Genomic DNA, 15232 nt, shown 5'->3' on the forward strand with positions numbered 1-15232 from the left:
ATTGTGAAACGTGTGTTGTAGTTATATTCATATAGTTCCTGGGTTTGTCTTGAAAAGTAGACTCCCAAATATTTTATATTGTCTGCAGTTATTTTAAATGGAATTTGTTTTTATATCTCTTGATGCTGGGCTTTATTGGTAATATAAAGAAATGCTGATTTATGTGGGTTTATTTTATATTCTGCCACTTTGCTAAAGTTGTTAATCATTTCTAGCAGTTTTTTAGTTTATTGTCTAGGATTCTTTAAGTATAACATCATCTGCAAAGAGTGTTAGTTTTGTTTCTTTGTTCTTCAGTTTCTTTGTTTTCTCTTATTGCTGAAGCAAACATTTCTAGTACAATATTGAATAATAGTGGTGATAATGGGCATCCTAGTTGGGAAACTTACAGCTTATCCTCATTATATATAATGCCTGCAGATGTTTCTGGATAGATAGTACTTATCATTTTGAGGAAGACTCCTTTTATTCCTGTGCTCTCTAGTTTTTGGTTTTGTCTTATTTTAATAAGAATGGATAATGTATTTTGTCAAAAAGCTTTTTCTACATCTATTGAGATAATAATATGATTTCTTTTAGTTTTTTTTAATTGATATGATCATTTATGCTGATAGTTTCCCTAATATTGAACCAGCCCTGCATTCCTGGTGTAAATCCCACCTGGTCGTAATGTATTATCCCGGTCCTAAATTGCTGTAATCACTTTGCTAATATTTTATTTAAAATTTTTGCATCAGTATTCATTAGGGAAATTGGTCTATAATTTTCTTTCTCTGTTTTGATTTTTCCTGGTTTAGGTATAAACAGCATATTTGTGTCATAAAAGGAATTTGGTTTAGGACTCCTCCTTTGCCTATTTTCCCAAATAGTTTATATAGTATTGGAATTAATTGTTTTTTAAATGTTTAGTAGAATTTGCTCATAAATCCGTCTGGCTTTGGAAATTTTGTCTTAGGGAGTTCATTGATGGCTTGTTCAATTTTTTTTAATGTGTTTAAGTATTTCATTTCCTCTTCTGTTAATCTGGGCAATTTATATTTTTGTAAATATTATTTCACTTAGATTGTCAGATATATTGGCATATATATGGGCAAAATGGCTCCTAATTATTGCTTTAATTTCCTCTTCATTGGTCGTGAATTCACTCTTTGTATTTTTGATACTGGTAATTTAGCTTTCCTTTTTTAATCAAATTAACCTATGGTTTATCTATTTTACTGGGTTTTTCTTTTTTTCATAAACCACCTCTTAGCTCAATAGCTTTCTTACTTTAAATTTTTTTAATCTCTCCTTTGATTTTCAGAATTTCTAATGTGGTATTTAATTGAGGATTTTTAATTTGTTCTTTTTCTAGATTTTTTAGTTGAATACCCAATTCATTGATCTGCTCTTTGTCTATTTTATTGATGTAAGCATATAGAGATATAAAATTTCCCCTAAGTACTGCTTTGGCTGTATCCCATAAATTTTGGTATGTTGTCTCATTATTGTTGTTCTCTTTGATGAAAATATTGTTTCTATGATTTGTTTTTTGACCCATTCATTCTTTAAGATTAGATTATTTAGTTTCAAGTTAATCTTTAATCTGTCTTTCCATGAGTCTTTATTACATATAATTTTTATTGCATCACGATCTGAAAAGGATCCATTTAATATTTCTCCCTCTCTGCATTTGACTGTGAGGTTTTTATGCCCTAAAACCTGGTCAGTTTTTGTGTAGGTGCCATGTACTGCCAAGAAAAAGGCATATTCTTTTCTAACCCCATTCAGTTTTCTCCAGTGGTCTGTTATATCTAACTTTTCTAATATTCTGTTTACATCTTTAACTTCTTTCTTGTTTATTTTGTGGTTAGATTTACATAGTTCTGAGAGGAGGAGGGGAAGGTCCCTCACTAGCATAGTTTTTTGCTTTCTGTTTCTTCCTGTAACTCACTTAAGTTCTCCTCTAATAATTTGGATGCTATACCATTAGGTGCATATATATTTAGTATTGATATTACTTCATTGTCTATGGTACCTTTTAATAAGATGTAGTTTCTTTCCTTATCTCTTTTAATAAAATCTGTTTTTGCTTTTGCTTTGTCTGAGAACAGGATTGCAACCCCTGCTTTTTTCACTTCAGCTGAAGCACAATATATTCTGCTCCAGCTTTTTACCTCTACTCTGCTTCAAATGTATTTCTCGTAAACAACATATTGTAGGATTCTGGTTTTTAATCTACCTTCTATCCACCTCAGTTTTATGGGAGAGTCCATTCCATTCACATTCACAGTTATGATTACTAACTATGCATTTCCCTCCATCCTATTTTTCCCTGTTTATACTTTTCTATCACTTTTCACCCTGTCCCTCCTCACCATTGTTTTGCTTCTGACCACCATCTCCCTCAATGTGCCCTCCCTTCTATCAGCCCTCCTTTTCTTTCTGCTTTCCCCTTCTATTTCTGCCCTCCCTTCTACTAGCCCCACCCTCTTTTCTTTCCTTTTTCCCTTCCTACTTCTTTACAGGATAAGATAAATGTCTATACCCAACTGAGTGTGTATGTAATTCCCACTTTGAGCCAAATCTGACGCTATTAATGTTCAAACAATGCTCACCCACCTCTACTGTAATCTTTCCCTCTACTATAATAGGTCTTTTATGCCTCTTCCTTTGATGTAATTTGCCCTGTTCTGCCTCCCCCTTTCCTCTTCTCCCAGTACAATCTCTTTTTCACCCCTCAAATTTTTGTTTTATCATCTTTAAAGTCAACTTATACCCACACCCTCTGTCAGTGTATACTGCCTTAATAGAGATACAGTTCTCAAGAGTTAGAAGTGTCATCTTCCTCTGTAGGGATGTAAACATTATTGAGTAATGTTTTTTTCCTTTCCTGTTTACTTTTTTATGCTTCTCTTATGTCTTGTATTTGAAGATTGAGTTTTCCGTTCAGCTCTGGCCTTTTTGAAATTCCCATTTCATTGAGTGTCCATCTTTTCCCTTGAAAGATTTTGCACAGTTTTTTTGGGTAGTTGATTCTTGGTTGTAATCCAGGCTCCTTAGTCTTCTGGAATATTATATTCCAAGCCCTCCAGTCCTTTAATATAGAAGTTGCTAAGTCCTGCGGAATCATAGTGTGGCTCCTTGATATTTGAATTTTTTTTTTCTGGCTACTTGCGGTATTTTCTCCTTTACCTGATAATTCTGGAATTGGCTACAATATTCTTTGGAGTTTTCATTTTAGGATCCCTTTTCAGAAGATGATCAGTGGATTCTTTCAATGATTGTTTTATGCTCTGTTTCTAGGATATCAGGGCAGTCAGTTTTCCTTGATAATTCCTTAAAAGATGCTGTCCAGGCTCTTTTTATGATCATGGCTTTCAAGTAGTCCAATAATTTTTAAACTCTCCAGGATCTATTTTCCATAACAGTTGTTCTTCCAGTGAGGTATTTTAAATTTTCTTCTACTTTTTCAATGTTTTGATTGACTGATTCTTGATGTCTCATAGAGTCATTAGCTTCCCCTTGCCAAATTCTAATTTTTAAGGAATTATTTTCTTCAGTTGGCCTTTGTATCTCCTTTTCCATTTGGCCAATTCTACTTTTTAAGGAGTTGTTTTCTTCAGTCAGTTTTTGTCCTTTTCCAAGCTGTTGACTCTTGCATAATTCTCATTTTCTTTCCCTATTTTTCTTACACTTCTCTTATTTCATTTTAAAAATCCTTTTTGAGCTATTCTAAGAAGGTTTTTGGGGGTTTAGACCAATTCATCTTCCCCTTTGAGGCTTGACACGTAGGCATTTTGACATTGTTGCCCTCTTTTGAGTTTGTGTTTTGATCTCTCCTATCTCTGTAGTAGCTTTCCGTGGTCAGGTCTCTTTTCTCCGCCCGTCTCCCCTCCCCCCCCCACACACTTTTTAGCCTATTTTGTGACTTTTAAAGTTGAACTCTGCTCCTGGGGCCCGGGGGCACTGTCCCAAGCTTCTTTTGCCAGGGGCTAGAGGCCTGGTCACTCGCTTTCTGTGCCTGGACCTCAGGTGCTGGAGCTTGCCCACTGTGCTGGGGTGGCCTGGCCTAGTCACACCTGTTGTCCTGGAGATGGGGTTGACAGTTTGCCTTCCGCACTGGGGCTGGAGGCCTCATTGCTGGCCCGCTGAGCCAGGAACGAGATTGCCTTGGTTGCTGATGTGTGCTGCAGCTAAGAGCCTCTTGTTGGCTTGCCTGGATACTGTCTACACGGGGCTGCACTCCCCTCTCACCCAAGTGAGACAGACCTTTCCTGAAATCCTTCCAAGTTATCTTAAGCTAGAAAATTGTTTCATTCCATCTTTTTTTAGATTTTGTTGCTCCAGAATCACATCTAGAAGATTGATTTAGCATTGTTCCCAAGCTAAACTGGGGAGAGCTCAGGTAGCTTCCTGGCTTTTCTCCACCATCTTGGCTGTTCCCCCAGTGCTCACTAAATGTATTTATGCCCCACTTAAATGAGCTTGAGCTATGGATCTCAACTTACCCACACTCAAAAATCCTCTCAAGGTGGGCATACCTCAGAAGCTAAGGTATTGTAAAAAGAACTGAAGAGTTGTTTGGGGTCAGAACTAAGACAAGCATGGCAGATTAGGGCAGGTGTCAGAAGCTTTTCACGAGTTATAAAAGACAGAGGAGAAGAGAAGTAAAATAAGACATTCAGAATAGAGTCTGCTGGGATCCTGCCCCCAGTCCTTAATTCTAAGATCTTAAGGCCTGTGGACATATGTCAGTTTATGAGGCGAATGGCAAGACAGAAAAATGTAAAGGCATGAGCCTAGTAGAGAAACTTCCACCAAAAAAAGGGTTGAGTTAGGAGATAGAGGATAGAACATAAATTGATGTCAGAAAACCATAAAGAATATGACGCTTCCACTTTCTGGCATTTGATAGAATAGATAATCACTAAGGAAAGCATGAGAATGCCCAGTCCTTGGTTCTTCTTGTGATGATCAGGCTACTGGCTCAGTGTACTTAAAAGTGCACTTATTTATGGTCACTGGACAGTTAAGCTTACATTTTAGAATACTAATGGCTAAGTTCACATTTATAGATAATCCCCAAACTGTGTGATTCTTAACCTCACTGTCCACTTCTCTGTGACTTTGCTAGTTATTTCAGAAGCAGAAAGGGCCAGCACAGGCTGGCCATTTTGTATGTTTCTTAATTTCATGGGTTGTCATAGGCAAATAATTGATTACCTAGTTGTTATGATGGATCTTTTTGCACTTTGGGCTGCTCCTTGGAAAGTAGATGTATTTTGTTGTTGGAACATTCCAGGGTTTCAAAGTCTTTGAAAATCCACAGTTACCTCTATCCACTGTGAAGTATATGGAGGTTGTTATTATGGTATGAAGTGTATGAAGGGCAAAGAAGGCTTAATACTTCTCAAATGGCTTCCATGAGAATTTCATTTACATGTTTAATGTGCTTTGTTCCATCCACATGCAGTCCTTAAAGCAGAGCTTTGGTTCCTGGGTCTTTGGTCACCAAATGGTGACACTCTATAGGAAGTAAGTGCCACAAGAATATTTGACAGCAGTATAGCCTATATCTTTAAACAGAGTTGAACTCTACTCTGCAGTCATTCGTCAGCAATGGTGCATGTTTACTGCTGCAAATCCTCACATTTTGGACCTGAAACAAATGAACTATAACATGCCAAGTTAGGTTATCAGCAGCAAATATGAAAAGAAGACATAACAATTTCTGAGAAAGAACAGATGGGCTATGACTTTTATTAGCTGAACTGGGCCAGTTTTCCAATGAGCAGAGCATACAAGCCTTTAAAGCTACTGATAGATCTTGCTACTAGACACACTATTTTGGGGTATTCCTGAATTTAAAACACACCAGCTTAATTTGAATTGAGTCTTATAGTCTTAAAATTAATGGGATGAGGTCCTTGGTACCTTTCATTTTGTATTAAAGATAACAGATTGCTTCTAGCATTCAGCTAACCTTACTACCCCTGCTCTCCCATTTATATCCAGAGGGAAGCAAGTAGTATGCTTTCTTGGGCCACCCTTCTTGGATTTTCCCTTTAAGCATGTTGAAAGAATGCCTTGTTTAAAAAAAAGAAAAAAATTCACCACATAATTGTCACATTTTATGCCAAGTTTTGACAAAAAGGTGGGGTGTGACCATTAAGTGAAGCATTTTTTAAAATAAAAATTGTATGATGAAAAAGTAATAAAAATTACTTAAAATCATTTATTACTTAAACTGTATCACTGGCAGATGAACTGTACAGTTTATCTAGTGTGGAAAGATGCAAGTCTTACCATTTCACGTGACTTTCTCATGGCAGCTCTGCCTGCCTACCCACTCTACTTGTGTGTAAGGCTCTTCATCGGGTTGAGTGACAGTACCATTAGTACCGCAGCACTTTAAACCAACCACACAAGTATACTTTCAGAAATATACTGACTGTTCACCTTCCCTGAGAATTCTAGGCTCATGGTTTGCAATGCGCAAGAGAGCCTGTCCATATAAGGCATATCCATATGCCACTGGTTAATACATTGCTGCTCTGTTTACCTTTTAAGTGGCATGATGAACAGAACGAGTACCATGCAACAAATACATGATGAAAGGTTTTAAGCCAATTTTTGGACTGAAAAAAAAGGGTGTGACAGTTATGTGGTGAAATATGGTAATAGGTTCATTGTGTCTTAGGTATTCCCTTGATCTATCAGTTACATGTGTGGGTTTTTCTTCATTTGCCCTATTACCTGAATGAATCTCAGCAAAATCCATAATCCTTATCGTAACACGTTGTACTCTGCTTTGTACTTTATTTGGATGACACTTTTTTTTTTGGCTAGGAATTTGTATCTTATTTGTAAGTAGTTGAAGAAATGTGACTTAGAAGGTACTTCATGTTGATTTTTTTCCCCCTTTCCACGAGTTGTACTTGTTATACTTTTTCCTCTTTCTTATTCTTAAAAGAAAAAAGTTTTCTGCTTGCATGAGGTTAATGTTTCGTCCTGATTGCGTCCCTTGTCACTTTTTCAGGAAGCAGTATTTTTCCATGTCTGAATAACAAGTGATATATTAGTCCATACATGCAATATCAATAGACACTGTCTGACTCCAGACTTAACAATGATATTTATGATCATTTCCTCTGGGATTTCCATATTCTACTTTTTATGTAGTTTGGCTTCATTATGCTTATTTTATTGGCAATACAATTTTCTCTTTTCAGTCTCATGTTCAATGATGAAAATATTGCTCACAGTTGCCTGGAATTGTCTGTTGGTGGGTGGAAGGTTGATAATAGAAACTTTGTCAATTTGAAAATCCATGTGAATTTTTAAAGAACCATTATTTGGAAATTCGTGTGTTCTAGGAGGTCAATTAGTATTTCAGCCTTGACTTAACTCCTCAGCACCAACAAAAAGTGTTTTTAGTACCTTGCAGTGGCAAACACAAGTTGTAGTTAAGGGTGACTGAATCATCCTTCCTCCTACTCCGCGTCCAGGCGATGGATGACTTAGCGATACTGATTTGTTGCAGGTAGAGAAAAAGTAGAATTAGTAGAGGATTTCTGTTCCTTAGGCAGTGGTCTGGCTTCCCTCTCCCACCCCACTTTTGCAGTTGTGACCTCCTTTCCCTTGTTTCTCAAGCAAGCAGGCCCAGAAAATTATCTCTGCTAGAAGAGTCAGTGGACAGTACAGTAAAGTGTGAGTCTTAGAGAAGATCAAGAACCTGTGGTAAACTCTTCAGAAAGGATGTAGGCAGTGTTTTTCAAAGATACGAAGACAATTGGATCAAGACAATGAATATGAGGGAAGAGGTGGATAATTGAGGTGTGGGAGCAGAGTGTACTAGTGTGGGCGGATGACTGTGTGTGCCAATGTATGACACTGTGGGTTGGTGGTAGGAGTTAAGTATAACATGGAGATGAAAGAAAAATGAAGGTCAGATGTGAAGGCAGGGGTGGCTACTTTCAAAATCACTGACCTTTACTGGGAGCTATATTCTGACTCTAGATAAAAATAAAATAGACATGGTAAAGAAATCAAGAAAATTTACCAATTTTCAAGTTTAAAATAGGGAAAAAGTAAGAAAAATTTAAGCTAAAACCCTGCTTAAGATGTAAAAGACAATAGCATGTCTCATCAATTATTTTTCCTAGTCATTTGCCTTATCTGGGCCCTAGTTGGCCCTGTCTGTACAATGTGAGAGTTAAATGGTTAGGCCATCTCAGAGTCACCTTTGAGCTCTCGCATTCTGTGTCTTGATGACCATTTCCCCATTCTCAATTTCATTTCTGGGACTAGGTCTGTGTCACTTCTTTTATATGTAGTAATAACAACTCCCATTTATAGGATGCTTTAAGGTTTATCATGTACTTGCCCCACAATTTTTTGGGTTAGGTAGGGCATGTGTTATTATATTTCACAAATGAGGAAACTACAATCCAGAGAAATTTTGTGGTTTATGCATGATCACGTAATTAACAAGTATCCAAACCTGAACTCAAACTCAGGCCTGTTGATCCTAGGAGAGCTGGTCTAGCCCTATTTCCACTGCTTCCTGAAGCACCTATGTTTTAGTGTAGCTAGAGAGCCCTTTCTTGAAAGCTATCTTGGGACCTTGCACTGAAGAGGCCATGATCTCATACAGATCTTTCTCATTCATGGTGACAACCCTGAAGAAACTTGATGGGGCTCACTTCCTTTGGATATGCCCATGTCTCAGACTGGTTCCATTGCAACCATAGAAATGAACCTTGCAAAAAGCTGCTTGTTTGGGATGACTGGAATACCCCAGAAAGTAAGGGGCTTATTTTACTTTGTGTCAGGAGGGCAAAATGACCTTTGGTGTTAGTAGAAGGATAGAATTGAAGCCACCCCATCTGACTCTGTCACCTTGACTAGGTGAGAACACTTTTTGATTGAGTCGGACATTTTTATCTACCAGATTGGTATCAGTCAGTGAACGTAGTTCAATAAGCTGGTATCAATGATGGCTCTTCTACCTTCTGCCTTATAGAAAAGAAAAATGTTAACATCTAACAATTCAATTCAGCCACAGCTTATTAAGCACCCGCTATGCTCATAACATGTCAGACTCTGGGAAATATACAAACTTTAGTTAAGACATGGCCCTGCCTTATGGAATCGACAGCCTGGTAGAGGAATGACACACAAGATAACTCTAATGCATTGTATTACATAATACATAGCTATAGTTGCTAAACAGAATTCACTGTTGGGTTCAAGGGAAAACGATAATTTCTAACACCCCTACTCCCTGTGCCCCATGGGAAAGAGAATAGGTATCAGGGAAGGATTCTTGGAGAAGGTGATATTTGAGTTGGGCTTTAAAAGTGGGTAGGAGTTCAGCAGGAAGGAGAGGAGCACATTTCAATAATAGGGAGAGTATTTAAAATATTATAGCACTGGACCTGCTCTTTCTAGCTTTGTTTAAGCAGTATATCACGCTTTTAATATGCCAACTCCCTCAACTTTGACTATATTATACCCTCGCTGGGCTAGTGGATTGTCTCAGCACATTATTGTCTGAGATGAAGGATGTGGTTTTTACTTGAGCTGACATGCTCCAAACTATTCTTTGACAGTATACACGAAAATGGGAAGAAAGCTGCACTTTATAAAGAAAATCTATTGCTGCGTGGATGTACCATTAGAAATACAGAAGAGGTAACAGGGATAGTCATCTATGCAGGTAGGAGTTGGCTCTTTTTGTGCTGTATCAAAACTAATTCATCTAAATTAATTTATTATCAATTTATTTGATATTAATATTAATAATGTTTAATATAATTAATGTTAATTTATCAGTATTAATTTTGACGATTACAAAAGGTGCCAAGTTGTTATCAGCCCTTACCAAAATCTTGCTCTTTAATTACAGGACATGAGACTAAAGCTTTGCTAAACAACAGTGGGCCACGTTACAAGCGAAGTAAGCTTGAAAGACAAATGAATATGGATGTCCTTTGGTGTGTCCTTATACTCATAGTCATGTGTCTGTTTTCAGCTGTTGGTAAGTCATCTTTCTAGCAACAAATCGAAGCCGAAATTTTTTGAAAACTCAGTGTCCAAAAGTAAAATCTTAATGAAGTCTTTGAAATTGACCAAAGATACCAATATGACCCCTTTATAAAAAATTAGAATATTCTGTTATTCATCTAAATCTAATTTCTAAGTGGTATTCTTCTTTTTTTAACTTTTGCCTCTCATGTTTAACAATCAAACAATTTTGGCCTTAATGGTAGAATTATTTAGGGTGTGGATTAGGGTGTTGATAATGGGAATTCTGTCAATCAGGAAATTCATGTCTGTTTTCTTTTAATGTGTATTCAGGGCAGATGATGGCATGATTAAGAATTCATGTGAGTTTACATTTCAGCCTTGGTGAGGTTTTTTTTGGTGGTTGTTTTTGTCTTATCAAGGATAGTAATAGGGGCTAGACTGGTGATTTTTGAAACTACCTGATGAAAAATCCTTTCCTCTACCAATGCAAGGCAGCACCTGCTTGCTATTTATAACCTTAGATATTTACCTGGAGTACAGAGAGGTTAAACAACTTGCCTGGGATTACACAGCCAAAGTGTGTCAGAGGTAGGCCTCAAACCCAAGTCTTCCTGGCTTCAAGGCTGACTCTGTCGATTACTTTATGGTGCCTCTCCACAATTTCTTCTCATAACTAAAAAAATATACTTGTTGTCTGGTAGTCAAAGATGAGTTATATTTAAGTTTGTCTGAGTCACCCTTATTCCCACTCTCCGTCCTAGCTTTGGGTGTAAATCTCTTGATTAGGATGATTCATTCTAAGTAGTACCTGTATTAGAAATCATAGAAATGTCTTTAGTGGTATAGAGAACTACATTATAGAAGGAAACCTCCCTTCACTTTGCAGTGAAGGCTAGTTGGTATGCAGTGCGATTGCTATTGCTATATACATCTTTAGAGCCACTAGCTGTGCTTCTGGACAGCGTTAGCACCTTAGTAGAGACTCAGCAGGTGAGTGTACCAGCGTCTGGGTAGGCAGAGTAAGTGTCTTTAAACAGACTGTTATTTAGTGGTTATCATTTTCCCAAAAAGCACAGTGTGCTGAAGTGCATCAGTGTGACACATAATCCCTTTCTTCTAGGAACTTAACATTGTAAGTTGGCAGGTCTCATAGAATTCATGTTTTCTTTAGCAATTCAGTAATTTAAGTACCAACAATGGGTAGATAGGGGGAGGGTGGGTATTAGTGCTTCCAGCAATTTAATCCCAACTCCCCATGAGAATCGTATATTTTTATCCTTCCTCTTCTAACAAAACAGGCACAGAATGCCAATATGTAATTTAACAAAACCAGATTATACTGACCTGATTTAAATGTAGGTAGGCTTAATGCTTTCTTAACACTACGTTTTCATTTCCACCAAATATACTGTTTCAGTTGTTTCAATGACATTCCTCTTCACACCATGTTGCAGGTCACGGACTATGGGTACGGCAGTATGGAGAGAGGAAGAAACCATTATTTGATGTCCCACAATCGGATGGCAGCGATTTGTCTCCCGTTCTAGCTGCAGTATATTTATTTTTGACGATGATAATAGTTCTTCAGGTAACAGTCTTAAGTACAACATAATAATTATTCCATTTTCTTTTAAAAATGGAACTCATTCATTGATATGATTTTCCCAAAGGCTACCTATAGTTGTATGAAGTCCGAAGAATCAAAAAGCGCATTTGTTTCAAAAGTTGTCGACTTAACAGAAATTTCCTTGTGTAGTCTACATGGATAATCTTGAGGTTCAAGTTTTCTTATTGCTTCTCTGGAAATCTGCATGCCTTGATTTTTTCTGTCCCCTGTACCTTCTTGCCTGCATTCATAATTATACAAATCCCTTAACCAGAAAGTACAGTATGTCAGAAAAGTAAGGAGGTTCTTCCCAAGTGTGATAAGAAAAAGGAGGCTTGCTGCATTGCAAATGGCTCATGGGACCTTGAACGAAAAATACTTCATTAGACCTCTCACAAAAGGGGAACAAAGTTATTGCCTCTTAATTATATGTTTTGAATACCAGCAAACAATCATATTTAACATCTCTAATTAGTCTTTTTAAAAAAACGTATTCAAATTGTATCATAGCTCTTGGCTAGTGGTACTGTGGTTGTCCTGTCTACAAATTTGAGTTACCAAGTACATCTAGTCCACCTAGATTTCAAAACACCACAATATCAATGACTATGAAAGAAGAATTTCTTGGTGCTTGTTTTTTAAATTATCAAGCTGTTGCTGAAAATATTTTCCTGGAAAAGTACTTGACTTCTGTACGTTGTAGCAGTCATAAAACTAGCCTGTCATTTAACTAGGACACAAAATCAACTGAAAAGATTGCTTTTTCTGTAAGATATGGCTCCATTAATTGCATTTTTCTGTGACTGGAGAAATTTATCTATCTTCTGCTGTGAATGTATGTAAAACTTGGGGGTTAGCATGACATTTTAATGCAAGGTTTCTTTTGCTTTATGCAGAACTCTGACTATACCATGTGTTTTTTTCCCCTCTCTCTCTTTCTCTCTCTCTTTCCTTTCCTAGCTTTTCTCAAGTCCAACTTATTACTCGAAAATGCTTGCTTCTATCCAAGCCATGATTATCACACTTCCAGATATAATAATGGATTTCTGCTCTGCAGTTGCATCATAGGCTTTCCTAGTTTATTACAGTAAACTCTTTGTCAATATTCTAATAACTTTCCAATATTGACTCTAAGCCAACTTATTTAAACTCTTGAAGGTACAGTATGGTCCATACTTATTTATGGTTTTTTAGTGTTTTATAAAGTTGAATAGATTAGATCAATTCAACATCCTATATATCTACTCTTTCCAACTCATTCATGTATTTTGTTTCTCTCTTTTAGGTTCTAATCCCGATTTCCTTGTATGTTTCCATTGAAATTGTCAAAATATGTCAGGTGTTTTTTATTCACCAAGATAAAGAACTATATGATGAAGAAACAGACTCCAAACTACAGTGTCGAGCCCTGAATATCACAGAAGATTTAGGACAGATACAATATATTTTCTCCGATAAAACTGGCACTCTCACTGAAAACAAGATGATTTTCCGAAGATGCACTGTTTCTGGCATAGAATACTCACATGATGCTAATGGTGAGCTATGGTTTGCCATGTTGTTCCATGATTGTGTTTTACTTTTGTCCTAATGGTCAAGGCCATGCTGAACAGGGAACCAGTTGTAAAGCTTAAAATTGAATATAAACCACAATCTTAAGTAATTTCTGACTTGCAACTAAGGATGATATGTGTAAGAGGGCTGAATTTTGAACAACTCCCCAACCCAGAAAGTCTAAAATATAACTGTGTATGATTCTTTTCATGATTGTGGAGACTTTGTTTAAAACTTAACAAATCATGGAATTTTGTTTTCACTATGAAGTTAAGCAGACTCTGCCTCCCAACCCTTTCCTCCCTTTCTTTTGGAGTTTTATTCATGTCTGATCACATCAGTGAAACCATCAGTTTTTTGAGCCACGTATAGAACTGAAAGTCTCCACCTTGCAAGGAGAGAATGTTATGATAAGAATTTCAGTGCTATGTATTATGGTAAGTCAGCCAAATATTGGGAGGGACAGTCAGCACTTTTAAATAATTAACCATCTTCATCTACCACCATTTGTACCTCCTAACAGGGCAAGTTTTCCTTCTTGTAACAGCATCAAAGAACATCAAAGAAATCATCTTATTAAAAACAAAATGAACACAGACAGGGATAAAGTATATTGATCTCAATGGAGAGTTGCTCTTGGGAAAGGTTTAACTGAAAGAATCTATTTCAGATGTCAAGTTTTACATGGTCAAATAATGTATCTTCTGTGATTTGAAAAAAAAAATCAAATTCTCCCAAGCAAGCTAGCCAATCCCTACAAGTGAAATGAAAGTGTTATAGCTAAAGAGGGCAAGAAATGAAAAGTATGAGTAGCTTCAAAGTGGATCAAGAGGCCACATCTAAAGACACTGTGTCTCATGGTGGAGCTTTATTTAGAATGACTGATTAGTGAGGGATTGAGAAGAAGTGATTAGGAAATCATACTTGGCATGGGAAGAACACCCATTCTCCCTTTCATGAAAGACTGCACTGGCTATGCGGGGAGGATAAAAGAAAGACCTTTCTCCTTTCATATCAGGCTACTGATCATCTGATTGGCCTTTGTGACAAGGCAGTAGTACCTATTGCAGATTCTCTTTCAACAAGGCTATTAATAGTCATTCATTCAAAAAATATTTATGAAACACATACTATGTTCTGGGTACTGGGGATACCAAACCAAAATAAACCAGTCTTTGCCCTCAGGGAATTTATATTTTGCTGTGGAGAAATATGACTTATGAACATAAAAAAAAAATCTCTTAAAGTGATTACCTTAACAGGATTAAGACTGTGGAAAGAAGGAATATAATTTCTTATCTTCTGGATTTAATGGGTGACATTATGATTATTCTTAATCTGTATACATTTATTAAATTCCTGCTATGTGTCAGGCACTGTGCTAATCACTGGGGACCCAAAAAAGGCAGGGTTTAGGGCGAAATACAGTGAGTTATATTTTTGATATGTTGAGTTAGAGACGTCTACAAGACATCCAGTTGGAGGTGCCTGAAAGGCAGTTGGACATGCAAGATTAGAGGTCAGCAGAGAAATCAGGGCAGGGTAGGTAGATTTGAAAATCAGCAGTATAAAGATGGTAATTAAATCCATGGAAGCTGATGAGATCTCCAAGTAGAAGAGAAGAAAGCCTAGAATAAAACCCTGAGGGACAGTTATGGTTAGGGGGCATGAGCTGGGTGAAGATCCAGCAAAGGAGACTAAGAGGGAGTGATGAGAGAATAGGGTACTGAAAACCTAGGGATAAGAAAAGATCAAGGAGAGGGCGATCAACAGTGCCCAAGGCTGCAGAGGGGTCAAAGTGAATGAGGATTGAGAAAAGGCCATTTGAAGTTGGCATTTAAAGATTTGATAACTTTGGAGAGCTCAAATTGGGTGAAGCTATAACATCAAAAGCTGGACTATAAAAGGTTAAGAAGAAAGTGATAGGAGAGAAAGTGGAGGCACCTATTGTAGGTGGCCTTTTTGAGGAGTCTAGCTACAAAGGAGAAAAGAAACATTGGGTGATAGTTGTGGAGATGGAAGGACAAGTGAGGGATTTTTTTTGTTTGTTTTTGTGTT

General features: G+C 37.1%; 1 protein-coding gene across 1 annotated transcript in view; it reads left to right on the forward strand.

Moving 5' to 3' along the window:
- Window positions 1-15232, forward strand: part of ATP10A (ATPase phospholipid transporting 10A (putative)) — a 295670-nt gene that overhangs the window by 223354 nt on the left and 57084 nt on the right. The window contains exons 4-7 of the mRNA XM_020992777.2: window positions 9597-9703; window positions 9893-10024; window positions 11469-11602; window positions 12906-13158. Of these exons, the coding sequence (XP_020848436.1) occupies window positions 9597-9703; window positions 9893-10024; window positions 11469-11602; window positions 12906-13158 (626 nt within the window). The remainder of the gene's footprint in view (window positions 1-9596; window positions 9704-9892; window positions 10025-11468; window positions 11603-12905; window positions 13159-15232) is intronic.

This window comes from Phascolarctos cinereus, unplaced genomic scaffold (assembly GCF_003287225.1).
Source record: "Phascolarctos cinereus isolate Bilbo 61053 unplaced genomic scaffold, phaCin_HiC Scaffold_726;HRSCAF=1367, whole genome shotgun sequence".
In the NCBI taxonomy this organism is placed as follows: Eukaryota; Metazoa; Chordata; class Mammalia; order Diprotodontia; family Phascolarctidae; genus Phascolarctos; species Phascolarctos cinereus.